This window comes from Rhinatrema bivittatum, chromosome 4 (genome assembly GCF_901001135.1).
Source record: "Rhinatrema bivittatum chromosome 4, aRhiBiv1.1, whole genome shotgun sequence".
Classification (NCBI taxonomy): domain Eukaryota; kingdom Metazoa; phylum Chordata; class Amphibia; order Gymnophiona; family Rhinatrematidae; genus Rhinatrema; species Rhinatrema bivittatum.
The window spans coordinates 55,325,650-55,344,948 of NC_042618.1; the positions used below are offsets into that span (position 1 = coordinate 55,325,650).

The window sequence follows — 19,299 nt, forward strand, 5'->3', positions numbered from 1 at the left end:
ACTCGAGGTGAGGTTTAGGCAATAGTGTAGGGGTTAGGAGCCACTTTTACATGCAGAGTGAGATGTATGAACAGAACAGTACACTCTTGTGAAGATTTGATGTCCTTCGGAGTGAGGAAACTCACACAAAGATGAGATTTGTACAATGTTCTCTCAACCTAGCTTGATGGACTTGCTACCTGGGTAACATCAAGCTAGGTTGAGAGAACATAGTATAAATCTCATCTTTGTGTGAGTTTCCTCACTCCGAAGGACATCAAATCCTCACAAGAATGTACAGTTCTGTGTGGGTACATTTTAAGTTACCCAGACAAACCCTGAGATTTAAATGTCCTGCCTTGCTGACTAGAGAAATTTTCTCAGGTAACTTTTTACCTGGGTAAAAATGTATCCAAATAAAAAGAGGGAGGGTGGGAGGTGTTCTGTGGAGTGGCCTAAAAATGTAACCAAACTGCCCATATTTTCACCACTATCTGGATAAATTTAGCAAGGCAAGTCTGGTCAAGGAAATCACTGGCTTAAAGACTGCAAGGTTACTTTGCCTGGCAAAGTAACCTTGCAGCAGACTTACCCAGGAAAGTCCTGTTGAATATCCTGGCTAACATTACGCAGGCCACTTCACACTCCCACGCCACTCAGTATAGACCTGTTATATGGATACACATACATGCATGCGCTGCCCGCCCTCTACCATAAATTACTGTCCATAAATTGTCATGAATACATCTGGTGATGAAGAGTAAAAATTGCACTAAAAGGGATATATAGTTTTTTAACCTTAAATTACTGAATTTGATATGACTCAAGTGCACCATACTTGTGCCCAGGAAAGGAGAAAATACATTGGTCGCACAGTGGCAGTGAAAAACAGTCCTGGAAGACTCTTGGGACTGGTGAGTGTTGCCTGTGCCAAAAGACATGACATCTAAGGTCAGGTGGTTATATAATGAGGGAAAAATTTATTTATTTATTTATTTATTTAACTCTTTTCTATACCGACATTCATGATACAAATCATATCATATCGGTTCACAAGGAACAGGGGGGTTGTAACAATAATATTGAAGAGGAAGAAAAGTTACAATAAAACAAGGTTATGTGAACTTGGAAACAGAAATGTGCTGGAGACAGAGGAATAATGTTGTAAACTTAAAAAGGCTATACTGGAAGTGCATTGGGTCGGAAATAAGGTACTCTAAATATATATATATAGAACTTATATACAATCATGAAACTGGCTAACAATGTGGGGCTGTGAAAGTACTGGGGGGAGGATTAGCAGGGGATGAGGGGGGACTTTCTAGGATCAAGGAGTTAGGAGGGGGGAAGGGGGAAGGGGTAGGGAGAGGAGGGGAAAGGGCTATGGGAAGGCTTGATGGAACAGCCAGGTCTTGAGTTTTTTCCTAAAGGTCACCAGGCAGGGTTCCTGTCTGAGGTCTGGAGGCATGGTATTCAAGATGGCTGGCCTCGCTGTTGAGAAGGCTCATTCTCTGGTGGATGTACGAGTGGTGGATTTGGTGGTGGGGTGTGCAGGGTTCCTTTATAAGCCTCTTTTATAGATCTTGTAGAAGTGTGCAGTCTTAGAGGGATATGAAGGTCGAGTGAGTGCTGATTGTGTATAGTCTTGTGAATAATGGTGAGGGACTTATGTAGGATTCTGAAGCTTATGGAGAGCCAGTGTAGATTCCTGAGGATGGGTGTGATGTGATCTCCTCGATTGGTGTTTGTCAGAATTCTGGTGGCAGAATTTGGGGGGAAATAATGTAATTTAGTAGGTTATTTTCATTTAATGTAATAGCAAAAACAACTCATAGGCACTTAAAAGGTGACAGCAAATTTTTTTACTGTTTCCATGCTACCTGAAAATATATTATTCAGTTTGAAATAGTATCAAATATTCATTCCAAGTAATTAAAAACACTGGCATAAAAGACAGTTTCTATTACATGCAATTGTAAATTATTGTAAATAGTATCAGTGTATCAAGACTATTTGTATATATATATATATATATATATATCTTGGTCTGAAAGGAACAAGAGATAATTGAATGCTAAAGTAAACAGCAGTAAATGCAGATTAAATCCATTGAGGCAGTGATAGCAGTGCTTACAATGACCCAGCCCCTGAAAGACAGCCAAGTGAGAGATGCTAGTGGGTTTAATCTCCTTCACCAATGACCACTGCATTGGCGAAAAATCTATATGAAACTTTACATAGTAAGCTCACAATTCATTGATACCTTTTAATTATAAAATTGATAAATAGCATAAAAAAATATAAGTTGCTAGTTCATTTATTCTATTATCTGTTGAGCAGTACACCACACAGATGACCATGGAAGAACAATTGTATAGTCTCTAGATTTCATGTACAGAGACTGAGTTTTATGATTCTAATAGAGTGTGCCATCGGCACACCTGCTGGCCTTTCGTTTCTTTCATTTCTAGCCAATGATTTTGTTCTTCTTCTCCACTGCTATTTTGACCCAGAGAAATCCAGCCAATCATCTCCTTGCGCTTCATGCTGCGTCTGTTGTAGATTGAAATCATCAGTGTGACATCAGAAAGCTGGAACAGGGCAACCTGAAAGATGAAAGTTTCCTTGTACACAGGGTTTGGCTGGCCTCTTCGAATGGATGTTTTACAACGAGACATCTCTTGACCCATAGAGTTTAGAAGAGAAAGTTTTCCATATGTATCTGGTCCAAAGAAAGCAAGTGAAATAATATTAATTATCAAATAAAGATCTCTACAATGATATACTCCATTGACTATAAGTTTACTGCTCTTGCATACAGATAATAACAGTAAATGGCTGCAGCATGAGTTCTACTATAATGTCCTGAGAGTTAAACCTAATCCTGATTTACCACAATTCTTTGGAAACGTTTGTAGTGTGTTTTATGCATCCGCTCAGTTCTCGCACCCTTCATAGTAGGAAATGAAATGTGGATTCCTGTCTACTGGAGGTCTTAAAATTGGGCATAAAAGGGTTAGCCCTGTGGCTCAAGCTATAGTGCTCTGTCCTGTGACATGAGAGATTGAGGTTTGCACCCTCCCTATCCATCAGGCTGCACTCTGTCCTGGGGAGAGAGAAAAGATGACTTGCCATTACTGTGGCTGTCTCTACCATAACCATAATGGTGACACTATATACTGTATGTACCCTTAGGCAAGAACATATATAGTGAAGACTAGTTGAAATTAGTAGTTTACTGTTAATATTATTATTACTAATAGCAAAATATTCTTAAACTCTGTATAGCACCATCAGAGTGCATGGCCACTACAAGATCATTTTCAGTATCCTTGCAATACTGTTCTCATGATCTAAGTTTAAGCACAGGAAGTTTAAGTCAATTCCTCAAAGTCGAACTGTGAGTGGTAGATGAGGAAATCAAACTGACTTCTCCAGGTTAGCATATTTTTGCTCTGATTGCTAAGATCTATTACTGGATTACAGTACATTTAGATGATGGACATGTTACATTTTAATTAAAATCAGTCCAGGTATGATACTTTTCATTTGGGCCTGGGAAGGGGGTCCATCCTGGGAAGAAGGTCATGGAAGCTTGAAGAACTGTGTAATTTCTATGAAAATGATTACACTGGCTTTGGAGAAGGGTGCATTTTTTAACCTGCTAGCTCACCCGCAACTGTAATCATTTTGTGACATAAGGAACTGCATTTTAAAGCTCATCCATGTGCACTGCTTACACTTCTATTGAATCTATATTATTTTTTAAAAAGTAAATCCTTTTAGCAATAATAATACTCCCACTAATACCCCTTTCTTTCAGATGACCCAACAGACAAAATGTACAATTCATCAGATTTCTTTCTTGGTTTAATGGTTGCCTGCGGATCCATTGGACATAGGAATGTGGGGAACTTAAATGGTGGGCATGCTATCCATGCAGTATCAAACTGTTTCATTGAAACAGCACAAAGCAAAAAAAAACAAAGCAAAACATTTTCATGGTATCTGGGAACCTTTCATAAAAACGTTGACACTTCGGGCCCAGCAACAGTTCTAGTTTTAGCCAGGGTGCTTGCGCGTCTGATTACCAGATGATGAATAATTCTGGTTGTCTCCACCTGGACTAATTTGAATCAGGTTAAAACATATGGACATGAAGTTTTACAGTTTACTTTTTTCTTGCTTCAGTGGTGCCACTTCTGATTTTGGACACATGATACCTGTCCTTTGGTGATTATGTTTGGCTGGGGAAGGAAATGGGGAAAATGTTTGCTTATTGTGTGATTATATTGTGTTGCTTATAATTTCACCTACAGTAAGGTAATGAATTACAATCTCTAATCTGCTTTCCCTTCTTGATCTTTTCTGTTCCAGTTAGTTAGAGGTGTTATTTGGCTGCTGAGAAACACAAGGTATGAAGTTATACTTCTGGTGTGAAAACACTTCTCTGTCTCAAAATAAGGGCGCTCCACTCTTCAGTGTGCTCCAAAATAAAAAGCTGATGGAAAACCTGGCAATCAAGAGCATGTGAGTTTGAACTGTTTCATAATCACCAGTACCCAATTCCGAGGAATAAGTATCTCTCAATTCATTTACTTTGTTAATTTTGCTGTAAACTTAAAATAAAATAAAGTAGATATTCTCCACAAATGCCTGATAATCAATTGTGTTATTTTCAGGTTTATACAAAATGGTTGATTTTGCCTCTTCATGCACATAGACCTTCTTCATATAGGGACTGTGTAGAGTTGGAAAAGACTTGAATTGGGCCTTTTGTAATAATCAGTTTTCTTCTCTATCATCTGAAATTTGATAGAAGCAAGCAAAGTTTATTTAGGTAAACCTAAAATACAGTAGCTAATAGCCAAAAGTTACTTTCGTTTGGCTATGCTGAAGTGCTACTTTTTCAGCGAGAATATTAAAAACTGTTTTGGAAACTTAAATCCCATAAAAATGTGGGTGATATTTCCAACTAAAGATTTCTGTTGTTTATGTGTTGGTGGAGGGGTTAAAGTTCTTTAAGTTAACAAAACTTTAAAAACATTGAAAGGTCTCAACATTTTTGTGATTAGGTAGAACATAAGACTATTCCCTTACATCCACTTAGAACAGCCCAGACAAATGGGTTATGCCCACCAACCAGCTGATGGAGACAGAGAATAACAGGTTTGCTGACTTCACCCCATATAAGCATCCTTGCTGACCTCAGCCTGCCAGCATTCTCTGTCTCCAGCAGAAGATAGTAAGTGAGCATCCCATGCTGTGAGCTATGTCCTGGTTAGACTAGGTGAATATGAAGTACTGGCAGCTCCTGAGATGAAAGATTTGCTCTCTCTCCTTCAGTGGAGCAAAATCCTACATAGGGATGGTAACTTTCCAACCGGCATGGGGTAAATATATGTGTGCGCATGCCAGCACACACCAAACTATGCAGTCATTTTATAACATATGTTTGCATAGTCTAGCCACGTGCATATGCGTGCCAAATTTTAAGTGGACTCGTGCATAAGTGTGTAAATCCCACATCTACCACATAAATTGAGGAATTTTAAAAATGGCGCACATCCATGCAATTGCCAGTTTAACCATTTCATCCATCAGTTCACCCATTTAACAGCTAGGTACTCCAAACCCCCCTGGTTTGACAGCCTACACTACCCCCCGTTACCCCAGATTTTTAAATCATCACAGTTATATTTTTTTAAATTAACACCTTCTCCATAGCAGAAGTTAACTTACACACCACTGGACCTGGGCGCGTGCCCAGGCAGGTAAGTATTAGTGTGCATAAATACTATTTATGCACACTAGGGATGTGAATCAGGCTTCGGACGATTAAAAATATCGTCGATATTTTCAAAATCATCAGAAATCGGGGGCTCCCCCAAAACGATAGGAAAACCCCACGATATTGATCGTGGAGGTTCCCTTATCGTTTTGGGGGAGGGCGGGAAAAACAGCATACAAAAATAACCCCTAAACCCACCCCGACCCTTTAAAAGTAACCACTTAGCTTCCCCCACCCTCCCGACCCCCCAAAAAACTTTTTACAGGTATCTGGTGGTCCAGTGGGGGTCCCGGGAGCGATCCCCCGCGATCTCCCGCTCCGGGTCATCCTCCCGCTCCCGGGCCGTCGGCTGCCACTAATCAAAATGGCGCCGATGGCCCTTTCCCCTTACCATGTGACAGGGTATCCATGCCATTGGCCGGATCCTGTCACATGGTAGGAGCACTGGATGGCCGGTGCCATCTTGTGCTCCTACCATGTGACAGGGGCTGACCAATGGCACCGGTAGCCCCTGTGACATACATAGCTGGCGTGGAGAACACTGAGGCAGATTTTCTAAGTCGCAATATAATTGATCCCTGAGAATAATCATTGACCATAGGGTCCTTCAACCTGGTTGTTGCCAGGTGAGGGTTTCTGGTCAAGAATCTGATGGCAACTGACAGAAATGCAAAAGTTAGCAAGTTTAAGTCAAAAGAAGCTAAAGGATTCATTGCTGTTTATGGGAATAACCATACAGAGAATCTTTTGTCATCTAAATCTTGTGATTCTACTGACTCCAGATTGGCCATGACAGTCTTGGTATGTGGTTCTTGACTGATTGTTAGACAGAGAGCTGTGTGATTCCCTTGGTGCAGGGATCTGCTTTCACAAGGCCACATTATTCACGGGGATCTGAATCCATTTTGCCTTATAGCTTAACTTTTAAGAGGAATCGATTGATCAAAAAGGATATTCTCCTGAGGTGGTAGCCTCTCTCTTGAAATTTAGAAAATCCTCTATTTTGCTTTTGTGAGGGTTTGGAGAGTTTTTGAACATTGGTGTGCCATAAGGCAGATAGTGTATAGGAAGGCTGTGGTGTCTAATGTATTGGACATTTTACAGGATTAATTCTTATTCTTTGAACTTTCATGTGGAAGCTATTTTGTGCTACAGGGGTCCTGTTTTGGGGACTTCTTTGTTGTCTCATCTGGATGTTTTTCATTTGTTAAGAGGAGTAAAACACATTTGGGTAAATTTTCAGGACCTGGCACACGCAAATACCAGGAGATATGGGGTGGCCGGCCATGCACGCACCAACAGCCTTGCCTCATCTCATTCTTGACTTGCTTGCCTAGTCTCACCCTTGCCTTGCCTGCCTCATCTCATCCTTACCTTGCCTGCCTAGTCTTGTCCAGCCCAGCCTTTTCTCATTTCTCCAGTCTGCCCTGTCTCATCTTGTCCAGCCCAGTTTTGCCTTGTCTCTTCCAGCCTGCCCTGCTCCTCAGTTGCCCTTGCCTTCTCCTCAAAATGACTTCTTGATTTGAACTGTGCCTGGACCTTGACTACTCTTGGTTGCTGCCTGCCACTGATCCAAGCCTGCACTTTGACTACTCTTGCTTATCACCTGCCATTGACCCTTGACTGGACATCACCTATTCCTGCCTGCTGCCCAACACTGACCCTTGCCTGGACATCATCTACTCCTTCCTGCTGCCACCTCTGACCCTTGCCTGGCCCTGGACCTTCAATCATGCTATACCCCAAGAGACTCTCGCCTAAGTCCTGCTGGCCCCCGAATCTCAAGGGCTCAACCTGCAGGAAAAAGGGCTGGTAAAGGTGAAGCTCCTGACCAGTCTCATCCCAGGGTACATCTGCCTGCTGTCAGGGTGGGCCTAAGGGGTTCACTCCATAAGCTGTGCCAACCACAGCACAGCAACAAGGATCCACTTCTATCATACCAATTCTGGTGTAAACCAAGTTGAGATATTCTTCTTATATGAACATTTAATCAATTTAAACCCACCCCCCCCCCCCCACCCCCAAGTAACTTCAACCAAAACCTGTTTTCACAGATCATATCACTCATCCACCAATGATTACACATCTTCTCTGCCTTCATTCCATCCTTCTTTAATCATTTCCCCTAAAATTTCACTATATTTTATCTGGTCAGTTCTTCCCAGCCGATTATCCATAGAGTGGGGTTTCAACAAATGATGTCCTTTATTCAAATACCAAAAACTCATATACCACATAATAATCTGTCTGTGCTACATACTCAGAACCCAAAAATTGCAAATTTCCTTCACAGTGAGCCATAATAGATCCAAATATTAAATCTAATGAATGACCTCCCTCATGCATATGCCCTCGCACTATCTGCACCAAATAACTCACTAACAAAGTAGATAATCTATCTTATAAAGAATGTTCTCACATTCTTATACTTCTTTTACAAATAATTGTTTCCAAGTTAAGAACAACGACCCTTCCACCCCTTTTCCCCACCCAATTTTGCATAATTATTTTAAAACCTTTTGGGCACACCCACAGATCTCTCCTGGTCAACCAGGTCTTTGTGATACGTACCACATCAATACATTTTTACATAAATAAATCATGCATATTAAGCTAATTCTTCTGGATGGACTTAGCATTTAATAACATGCAGCTCAATTGCCCTTCCTGTCTAAGCACATTATCCCTGCTGGACCCCATTAACTGATCGGGAACAACCGGCCATCTTTCCCTTCCCACTACTCCCCTCCCCCCTTATCTTCCCATCCCTTCCCTAATTCTCCCTTTCTATACCTCCCTTTCCCCATTACTGGAAAAATTAATTGGTTTTCAAGGACTCAGCTAGAGGCAGGAGCGAACAGGCACTGTTGTTGCCCTTTTCTTCACCTGCGACTCTCATGGAAGGGGTAAATTGAGGTTGTGGTAGAACATCCAGGGAGGGTGGGAGGGGCCCAGGATGGCACATGTGGGGGGATGGGAGGATTCTGGAAAGCCCCAAGCTGGGCCAAGTTCAGCCTAGCCATGTAGACCTGGGCTTTGTGTTTTTCTTTGAGGGGCAGGAGGGAAATCAGAGGATCCAGCTGGGCTTGGCTCAGCTTAGCCAGGTAGGCTCAGGACCCATAGCTGTCTTGGTGGATGTGAGAAAGATTGCAGGTCGTCAGGGAGGTTCCATTTTTTTTAAAACAAAACAAAAATATCTGACCATTTCCAGGTTTTTTTGTGCAAAATCATTTTCAGTTTGGAGTGCCATTCATTTAAAACAAATGCACATCCCTAATGTCTACTATAAATAAGGAAATTCTCTTTCAATAAGGTGAATGAAATGAATGGAGGGTGCCCACAAATTTAAACAAAAAAATTTTGTCTCATTCCTTTATCTTTCCCATTCAAGTCTATGGCCCATTCATGTCTAGGAGTAGGATCTAACAGGTAACTATAGCAACCAACTCTTACCTGTGTGACATCAAAGCCTTCTGGGTGACAGGGGTTATCAGTGCCATTGGCTGGCCCCTGTCACATGGTAGGAGCAATGGATTCCCGCACCATTTTTTAAGATGACGCCGGCTGTCCATTGCTCCTACCATGTGACAGGGGCCGGCCAATGGCACTGATAGCCCCTGTCACATGGTAAGGGCAAAGGGCCACCAGCGCCATTTTATTTACTGGCAGCCAACAGCCTGAGAGCAGGAGATTGCTCCCGGGACCCCCGCTGGACCACCAGAGACTTTAGGCAAGTTTTGGGGGTGTCGGGAGGGTGGGGGAGAGGCAGTGGTACTAATTTGGAGACTGAAGCAATGCCAATGATTTTTCTGTCTCTATTCAATGTTGCCTGCCTGGTGCACCTAATGCGTCACCTAGATAAAATTTTAAACAGTGCTGGGGAGGAGTCTGCTATCATAGTCCACATGGGCACCAAAAACATAGGAATGTGTGGGAGGGAGGTTCTAGAAGCCAAATTTAGGCATTTAGGTAGAAAATTGAATTCCAGAACTTTCATGGTAGCATTTTCTGAAATGCTCCCTGTTTCACGCGCAGGATCCCAAAGGCAAGCAGAGCTCCAGAATGTCAATGCATGGATGAGACAATAGTGCACATAGTATAACATAGTACAAAATTTCATATTTGTGAAACTTTCCTCACTCCAAATGACATCAAATCTTCACCAAGGTGTACTGTGCTGTTCGTACCTCTCACTCTATATGCAAAACTGGCTCCTAAACCCTAAACCACCAAAACCTCACCACAATGAGCTTCTCTGCAGGTAGATTGAAGAGAAGAAGAGCCCTGTCAGCCTTCTTGGTTCTCTTTCTAACAGTTTTTTTATACGTGCAAAAGAAGTCAGTCAGCAGTGCACACACATACACTGGGTCTGTGTGTGTGAGATAGACATTTTTGCATACACTAGAGAGGTACCTTGAGTGGTGGTATAGTATCAAGAAATGCTTTTGTGATATCAAAATCCCCAGTAGGCACTTCAAATTCCATCATGCTACTACAAGGAAAGGGCAGTGGAGGGAATGACAGGGGCAAAGGTTTGGGACTTGATGCAGAGCCAGCCCAGCCTGTCATAAGTACAACAAGCAATGCTATTATCAGTGAGAAAAAGGAAGTCCTGTCCCTAAACTTAAAATAGACTTTTTGTAGCCACAGCATGCAGCAGTGAGAGCCAGCTCAGTCAAGAAAAAATTGAAATTTAGAGTATATGTACCACCTCCGCCTGTTCTTCTCCCTCTTGCTTTGGATGGGGGGCAAAAGGCCAGAGAGCCATCCAGGACTGGTTTTAGCAGGGAAAAAGCAGCAGAAATGCAAAATGCAAAACCAACAGTGTGCTTCTCTATGGTTACTGCTTCTGAAGCAATGGAGGCTTTATTTTCAACAACTGGTTCCAAGGAAGATTCATTTTTGGGATTCCCTGAATCAAAAATTCCCTGAATTTTTTGGGATTCCCTGAATCAAAAATTGAAGAGCTAGTGCTGAAGAAAATGTGGGAGATTCAAGAAGTAGAATCTTAGCCTCCAGTGAGGTGATGGGAGAGAAAGGTGAGACTGACAGTGCTGACAGCAAACACCAGGAAAAACAGATAGTGCAGGTAGAGAGTTGAGCGATGCCCCTGGCATTTTTCCTCATGGTCCACCCTCAACTGCAACTCAGTACCAGCATCAGTCACAAAGTGAGAGAGGACACATGTTTTGCCCAGTGTATTCACTGCAGTAAGCCCATCAGTCGAGGAAAGATATCGAGCATCTTAAAAATTCTGGATTGCAGCATCACCTGCAGAAGTAGCACCCATTAGCATTGGCATTGGGAGGGTGGCAGAACTAGCATGGGGACCCTTTCTTCCACTGAAAGCAAAAGCTAGAGGATTTAAAAGAAGATTTTCCCCCAAGCTGATCCTATGGCACTTTCTACCAGTCAGATAATAGGCCAGCAGCCCCTACCATGTGTATTCAGCAGCAACCCACTATAGAGAAAATGGGGTAGGGGTTCCATATCACTGTCCCAGGTCATGAGGCAGGCAGCATCAAAACTACTAAAGAGCTGCATCATAAAAATGATTGCCCTAGATAATCAGCTCCTATAGTTAGTGGAGAACATAGACTTTAAGCATCTGCTGAATACGTTAGCTCTCAATTACAAAGTGCCAGGTGAGACCTGGCCATGACAGATGAAGCAACACATACAAATCTTAAAGTCCTCCAAGGGTCTCATGGAGGATCCGAGTTCCAAAAATGCCTCCCTGGGCGGGGTCATCCCTATAGTAAATATTCTAGAGGAAAAGATGGAGGAAATGGAAGCAGAGGAAGCAAGAAGAAATGGAAGCATATGTGTTGCAGTTTGGGAACTCCTTGCTGCAGCAGGTGCAAGTGAGATTGAAACCTCTGACACAAAAGAATACATATATGCTTGCGACATTTTGTGATCAACAGGTGAAAGGGAGTCTCACTCTTCAGTCCTAGCATCTCGCATACATGAAGGAGATACTGGCAGTTAGGATGTGTGAACAGGAGTGCCAGAGGCAGAGGCACAGTGAGAATGTAGCACAGGAAAGGTGGGCCACCCCAGAGAGTAGTGCAGGCACAAGCAGCACCTTGTCAGCTAGCACTTTTTCCCTGCTTCAATACGACAAAGCCACATTGCCCCCACAGAACTCTCTCTCCTGACACAGGCCACAACTAAAGCAGCTGGCAAGAGAAAGCCTCGCCCCACCTCAGCAAAGAAGACACCAACAGAAATTTCGGTGACATGCTATGTACCAGAGCCCATCAAGGATATGAATACCATTGCACTGGCATATTGGGTACACAAGTCCATGGTGTGGCCCAACTTGGTCAAGGTGGCTCAACATTATCTTTCTTACCCACTAACCAGCGTGCATAGTGAATGTGTCTTCTCAATGGCAGGTGAAATTGTGAGTCCTCATCATTCATGGCTGGTTCCAGAGTTGATAAATCAACCTGCCTTTTCTGTGTTTCTCAGAACTTCCACGTATCTTGGGGTCTTGCTGCCACTATGTATAGCTGCCATGCCCCAGATGTATCACTTGGGGGTCTTTCTGATACTTTGCTACCTACAATGCCCAACTGTACCAACTTGGGGTCCATCAGGCACTATGTCTACCTGCCATTCCCCTGATGTACCACTTTGAGAGTTTTTCTGACACTCTACCTACCTTTCATGCCCCAGATGTACCACTTTGGGGATCTTGCTGACACTATGTCTAACTGCCATGCTCTGAATGTACCACTTTGGGGGTCTTGCTTCCACTCTGCCTAGCTGCCATGCCCCTGAGGAACCACCCTGGGGTCCTGCTGCCACTCTGCCTAACTGCTATACCCCTTATGCTACACCTTGGGGGTCTTGCTGCCATTCTGCCTTGCTACCCCCCTGATGTACCACCTTGGGGGTAGGGATCTGCATTTGTTTAAAACAAATGCGTATCCCTAAATTAATTGGGTCCAATTCATTTCTTTTCAGGGTCCTCAAAATGAATTGAGAGGGAGCCCTGAATTAAACAAATCCTATTTGTTTCATTTGTTTTGAAATGAATGATTTCTAAGAGCCATTAAAGTCAGTGGCCTCATAGAAATCTATGGGGAGCAACAGGTGTATAGTTAGGAATTGATACAAAGTATAAAGCAGCCAGCTAGCAGACATCGGTAGGACACCGGATCCAGTGAGACTGATCTTGAAGACTGAGCATGTCTGAGATTTGCTGTGCATTCCTTCTGAAGGCATTGTCTGTGAATGATGCTCTTTGAGCTCTCTGTGTTCTTAGATAACTTTTCCCAAACAACTTTTTGGCTGCTGCCCAATTTAGACTCTCACTATGGCACACAGCAGAGAAAATCAACCAGCCACTGTGTCAGAAGCTCTGTGTCAGACTTGCGTTGCTGTTCTTTTCTTCCTTTGCAGAGGGTGGAGGCAGAGTGTGAAGAATTACTTGCAGAGCTGCTACTGATTTTGTCTCTTCCTGAGCAGTGGGCAATATGGGTAGTGAGCAAAAGATGAGCACTAAGTGCAGTGCAAAGAATGAGGCATAGCAGGCTGTGTTGTGAAGCCTGTCACTAAGTTCAGCAGTGTCCGAACTCGTGCACATAGTATGACATTCATTGCAGCATTGTCTCTGTGTTCCCCACATATACAGATTAGTATGGCACAGGAAGCAGAAATAGTCACTGTATCACTGAGAAAAAAATCCAAATTCCACCCTGCATCTTGAAGGTTTTTCTGCCACTCATCTTTGCTTCCATGCCCAGACCTTAAACCTTGCAGTTCTCTTTGCCACTGTGCCTTTCTGTCATATACCAGACCTTATACCTAGAGTTGTTCTTGCCAGTCTGGGGAGCTGCTTTGCACCTCTTGTGTTGTTTTGGTGTCTTGAAGTCACTGTTTGTGCTGCTTTACCTTTTTATCAGTACCTACCTTGAGATTGTTTCTGCCAGCCTATTCTGCTTCATTCCCCCTTCATGGTGCTTTAGGATGCTCATGCCACTTTTGGTGCCATTTTACCACTTGAAATGCCATTAAGGGTTCATGTCACAGTTGCTGATGCCCTTATTTGGAGCCTTGGGTGTTCTTCCAATCCTTGTTTTGCTTTCATCTTGGTGTGTGTTATTCTGGCCTTGAGTGTTTTGTCCCCAGAACAAAAATGTGAAAACAGTCCAAAAAGATTCAGGTTTCACTATCATGGCATGACACATGTTCTCTACTACTGTATTTTCTCCAACTCCTCCAAAATCTCAGCTTTGTTATCCTACCCTGTTTGATGATTGATTACCCAGGAGTGGTTTGTCCAAAAAAGCCCTCATTCAGAGGAAGAAATACTGGCATGAGACCAAAAAAAAATGCTCAAGAGAAACCATTTTTTTGTACTGAATGTCATATGAGGTTAGAGTAGTTAGAGGGAATTCATGCAAAGCCACATAATCAGGAAATGCAGCAGACAGAGTTCAGCTACAGAATATGGGACACTTTTTCTATAAAAACAGACCTCACAATTTACTATAAACCCTCAATCATTATGAAACCATTTCTATGTACTAAATATGATATGTTTCATTTGGAAAGCCCATTTCTCAAGAAAATCCAAATTCTACCCAGTTCCTTGGGTCCCTTTGTTCCATTCAGCCTTCCTTCCATGCCCAGACCTTAAATCTTGCAGTTCTCTTTGCTACTGTGCCTTGCTGTCATACCCCAGACCTACATCTGGAGCTGTCCTTGTCAGTCTGGGAGACTGCTTTTTACCTCTCATGTTGTTTTGGTGTTTAGAAGCCACTATATGTGCTGCTTCACCCTTTTATCAGTGCCTGCCTAGGGTTTTTTCTGCTTTGTTCCCCCTTCATGGTGCCTTACTAGGCTGATACCACCTTTAGTGCCAGTTTGTCACTTGAGATGCTATCAAGGGCTCATGCTATTACCCTCTTTTAGAACCTTGAGATGTTCTTCCCACTTTTTCTGCTTCTTTGCTCCTCTCTCAGTGACTTGGGGAAATCCTACCAATGCTGGTACTCCTTTATCTCTTTACGGAGTCTTAGGCTGTTCATGCCACTTTTGGCACCACTATCCAGTATCCACAGTCTTTCTAGGTAACTTGGAGTTCTTTTCCCCTTCTTTTGATTTATTCCCACAAGTTTTAAGACAGTTGATTAGAAAACCCAAATTATGGAGCCTAATATAGGCTGCAATGCTTCCCCCACTGACTTTAATGTCAAACAAAAATGAATTAAAACAAAAACAACTTGTTTTGTTTTGTTTTGAAATTCAAACAAATTGGGTCCCCAGAAAACAAATTCTGAAACAAAACACATTTCATTTGTCATGCACATCCCTACTTGCTGCCATTCTCTTGATGTGTCCCCGTAGGGGTCCTTATGCCATTCAGCCTCGCTGCCATACCCCAAACTTTACACCTTGGTGAGGTTTCTGCCACTTTTTCTTGCTGCCATGCCTCAGACTCTACAATCTGAAAGTCTTGTTGCTACCCTGCCTTGCTGCTATTACACTATGCTACACCTTGGGGGCCTTGCTGCCATATCCTAGGCTTTATACCTTAGGATGTTCTTGCCACTGTGGGTGGCTGCTTTGCATATATTATGATGTCTTGGAGTCTTTATACCAATATTTGTGCTGTTTTGTCCCTCTATCAGTGCTTGGGTTTTTTTTCTGCCACCTTTGCTGCTTTTTTTCCCCCTTCGTGGGCGCTTTCATGCCACACTTTTCCCCTCTTGAGCTGTTTTTTGGGGGTTTTATGCCACTATTATTGGTGTCCTCTTTTGAAGCCATGGGATGTTCTTGAAAGCCTCAAAGCTGCTATGTCCCTCTGACAGTGCCTTGGAAAACTCCTGCCACTACTGGCACCCTTTAGCCCCTCTACAGTGCTTTAGACTATTCAAGCCACTTTTGGTGACACCTTGCAACAGTCTTGGTGTTTTGGTATTCTCTTCTCCCTTATAATATTGACTCCCCATAAGTTTCAATAGAAATGATTCTAAAACCCCCATTTTGAAGCTCAAAATGAGTTGCATTGCTTCCTCCATTGACTTTATTGGGAAACAAAAAAACCCAAAAAACCTATATACAATTTTTTTTTTAAACTAATGAAATGAATGAAGGTAACTTACAAAATCAGAAAATACACCAAAAGGAATTTATTGCCTCTGCTCATCCCTATTGTTCAGATACCAGATACTGACAGGGATTCATCACATGGAATTCCGAGAGATAACCAGTTTATTATACATCTTGAACAGGGATTACAGCTTACACACATTTTCTCCAGTGCATCTTTCTGGTGATCAAGTCTGTAGTAATGCACTTACAGGCACAAAAACAGAACACTTTCTTTGTAACTGCATGTTCTGTCGGCTTATAGCTTTCTTACTATCTTGCTGGGATTTTGATCCATCATTTATGTTATTTCTATAACTGGATCAAAGAGGATACTGAGCTGCACTTTGAGGCTTCTGGTATAGGGCTCTGTTTTCCGTAGCAAAAGATTAAGAGCTTTGAAGAAAACAGACCAGACAAAGGGTGCACACCACCCTGGCTTCTCTGTTCCATTTCACTGTCTGACTTTTTCTTTTTATATAAAAATGCAGAGAGGCACACAACTACAAACAGATAACACTAGGGTTGCCAACTGGTGCCAGATTTTCAGGACAGGTTGATCCATTCCTGGTTTTACTCTACTGCATGCAGGTGGATATATATATATATATATATATATATATATATGGCCATAGTCCTGAGATCTTTTTGGTCTCAGTGACTGATGATAGTTTGCTGAACATGGATAGAGAAGATGTTCTAATAGTTCTTTTGGATCTTTTCTCTGAATTTAATTGTTGCACCCATCGGTCGCAGACTGCTGCGACCTCTCATGCTCACCTCTTTTTTCCCTGCACCGTCAATCAATGGGAGAATGGCAGCCTCCATCAACCAATGCTGACTTCCCCGGAGTCTGCAGGACAGCATGGACGCTGCCGACCACCATCACTTAGGTGCGCGCAGGGTCTCCTTATGAATACGTCATTGCGGGAACCTCGGGGGCGTCCCCTCCCGATGACATCAACACCGCTAGTGTATTTATACTGACTGGTCCATTGCTAAGACGAGTTAGCAAGGACTTCTCTCGCTTGTTGAATCCGCTCTACTTGGATCTTCTGTTCCTGGCATTTGGACGCTCAGAGTACCCAATCCTCGGGGGCTCTTCCGCGTCTTGGCCATCTGCTCCTTGGAGGGCCCTCCTGCCTGGGACTTCCTGACCTGCTCCTTGGGTATCTCTGCTGGAACTTCCTTGTGTGAGTACATTCTCCAACTTCTATCATCCTCATTGAAGATTCCACGGCATACCCTGTTCTCCGGGCCACTACCGTTCTTCAGTCTGTCTACGCTACTCTATCTGTGCCAGGATACTGCACCATCTACACAGCGTCTACGGCCTAGTTCCTGTATCACCGACCTCTGCCTAGCTAGTACAGCTTCCTCGGTGTACCCCACACTGCGGGCCACTACCGGATCTGCACTCAGAGATATTTACATCAGCCTGCTGGAATCCCTGGGTGAACACCGCGCTGCGGGCCACTACAGGACCCTCGTATCTACATCATCATCCTGATTACTGTATTTGCTCAAAGACTGTGTTTATTACATTTCCCGCTCCTAATAAAACATCGGGCTATGTACTATCTTTTCTCCTTAATAAAGTCTCTCTCACAGCTATGTCCTACGTCGCTGAGACAACGCCCACCGATGGTGAGGCTCACGGGGATCCACCCTGTGGGCAGAGACACCTCTCACCTCGGCCCGGGGTTCACAAATTCATCAAAACCATAACAGATTGCTAACTCCATGGACCCGACTCAGCTCTCAGCCCATCAGGCCATCCCTGGCCTGGCCCAATGTCTAGCTGAACAACAACAGACACTAGAGACTCTGACTGATGCCTTTAATCAGCTGCACTCTCAGCTGAACTCTACAAGAACGCCTGACAAGGCCATCTCCTCTCCTACAGTGACACTTGTACATCTCTCCGTACCCTTGCCAGCGCCTACACGCTTTACAGGTGATCCTCTGTTATGTAGGGGCTTTCTAAATCAGTGCTGTATGCACTTTTCACTTCAACCTACTTATTTCCCAGATGTGGTCTCCAAAACCACATACATTCTAACTTTGCTAGATGGAAAAGCCCTGACCTGGGCTTCACCTCTCTGGGAATGTAATGACCCCATACTCCAGGACTTGGCAGGATTTCTCACACTCTTTCATTCAGAATTTGACGATCCCGCCTGCAAGACCATCACTGGATCCGCTCTCCTGCACTTACAACAAGGTACCAAACCTTTGACTGATTATGTCCTTCTTCAGACTCGGCCACCCTCTGATTCAGGCTTGCGTGTTCAGCGCCTTCCCGCCGGGGAAAGAGCCTGCCTTCTCCGAAGCCGACCATCCTGGAGGCCCTTGCCGACCAGCTAGGCCTGAAGCCGCGTGGATCGGCCTTAACCGTGCCTCCACGAACCACCTAACCTATTGGAGCCACAGAAAACCCTGACGCCATCGATACGGGACAGCTGGTAAGCCCTTTAAATTTGGGCCACTACCTGTGGCGCTCTCCTTCTTCGTCTCAGCCGCCCTCCGATTCAGGCTTGTGCGTTCGGCGCCTTCCCGCCAGGGAAAGAGCCTGCCTTCTCAGAAGCCGACCGTCCCAGAGGCCCTCGCCAACCAGCTAGGCCTCAAGCCGCGTGGATCGGCCTTAACCGTGCCCCCATGAACCACCTAACCTATTGGAGCCGCAGAAAACCCTGACACCATCGATACGGGACAGCTGGTAAGCCCTTTAAATTTGGGCCACTATCTGCGGCGCCGCACGCCGGGCGTCGTGCACACAAAGGAGCGCGACCTAAGGGGCCTGCCCTTTAGTGCGCCCCTTCGTGCGATCTTTCTTTGAAAACCGGTCAGTTTATTGCCACCAAGCCCCGTATCCCCTTCCCCAACCCACTCCAATACTGCTTCCTACCATAACTCCAGGAGCACACACTGACACTCCTCCTCCCCCTTCCTGCCCCCTCTCCTCCTAACTCGCCTCACAGCGGCATTCCCCTCACAGCGGCATTCCCCTCTCCTCCTAGATCCAGTGATATCTCTCCTTCTATATCATGATCACATACCCCATATCTACTCTCAAACACCTTAATACCACTCACAGAGTGCCACGGCCTTACCAAAACCCCCCACAACACAGATCTCTAATTAACATTATGACCTCCCCATTCACACAACTGATTGGACTTACCACCTTCACCATCTTCCTCCTAAACGCACAATCTATTATAAAAAAGACGACATTACTCCACGACATCCTCACCGACGAAAGTCCTGACATATGCGCTATCATAGAGTCTTGGCTAAAGGAAACGGACACAGTTTTAATTAACCAACTCCCAAATGACGCATACAACAGTTTCTCCATCCCTAGACACAAAAAAAAGGAGGTGGAATCCTCCTTGCTGCCAAAAAGAAATTCAATTTCA

General features: G+C 43.9%; 1 protein-coding gene across 3 annotated transcripts in view; it reads right to left on the reverse strand.

Annotated features, from left to right (window-relative positions):
• Positions 1-1,446: 1,446 nt before the first annotated feature.
• The window catches only part of SYT16 (synaptotagmin 16), a 225,512-nt gene continuing 207,659 nt past the window's right edge, over positions 1,447-19,299 (reverse strand). Inside the window, exon 8 of one of the 3 annotated variants that reach the window (XM_029598148.1) lies at positions 1,447-2,701. In XM_029598148.1, coding sequence (XP_029454008.1) covers positions 2,388-2,701 — 314 coding nt within the window. In that variant the 3' untranslated portion in view covers positions 1,447-2,387. The other 2 variants (XM_029598150.1, XM_029598149.1) reach the window with 2 other exon arrangements.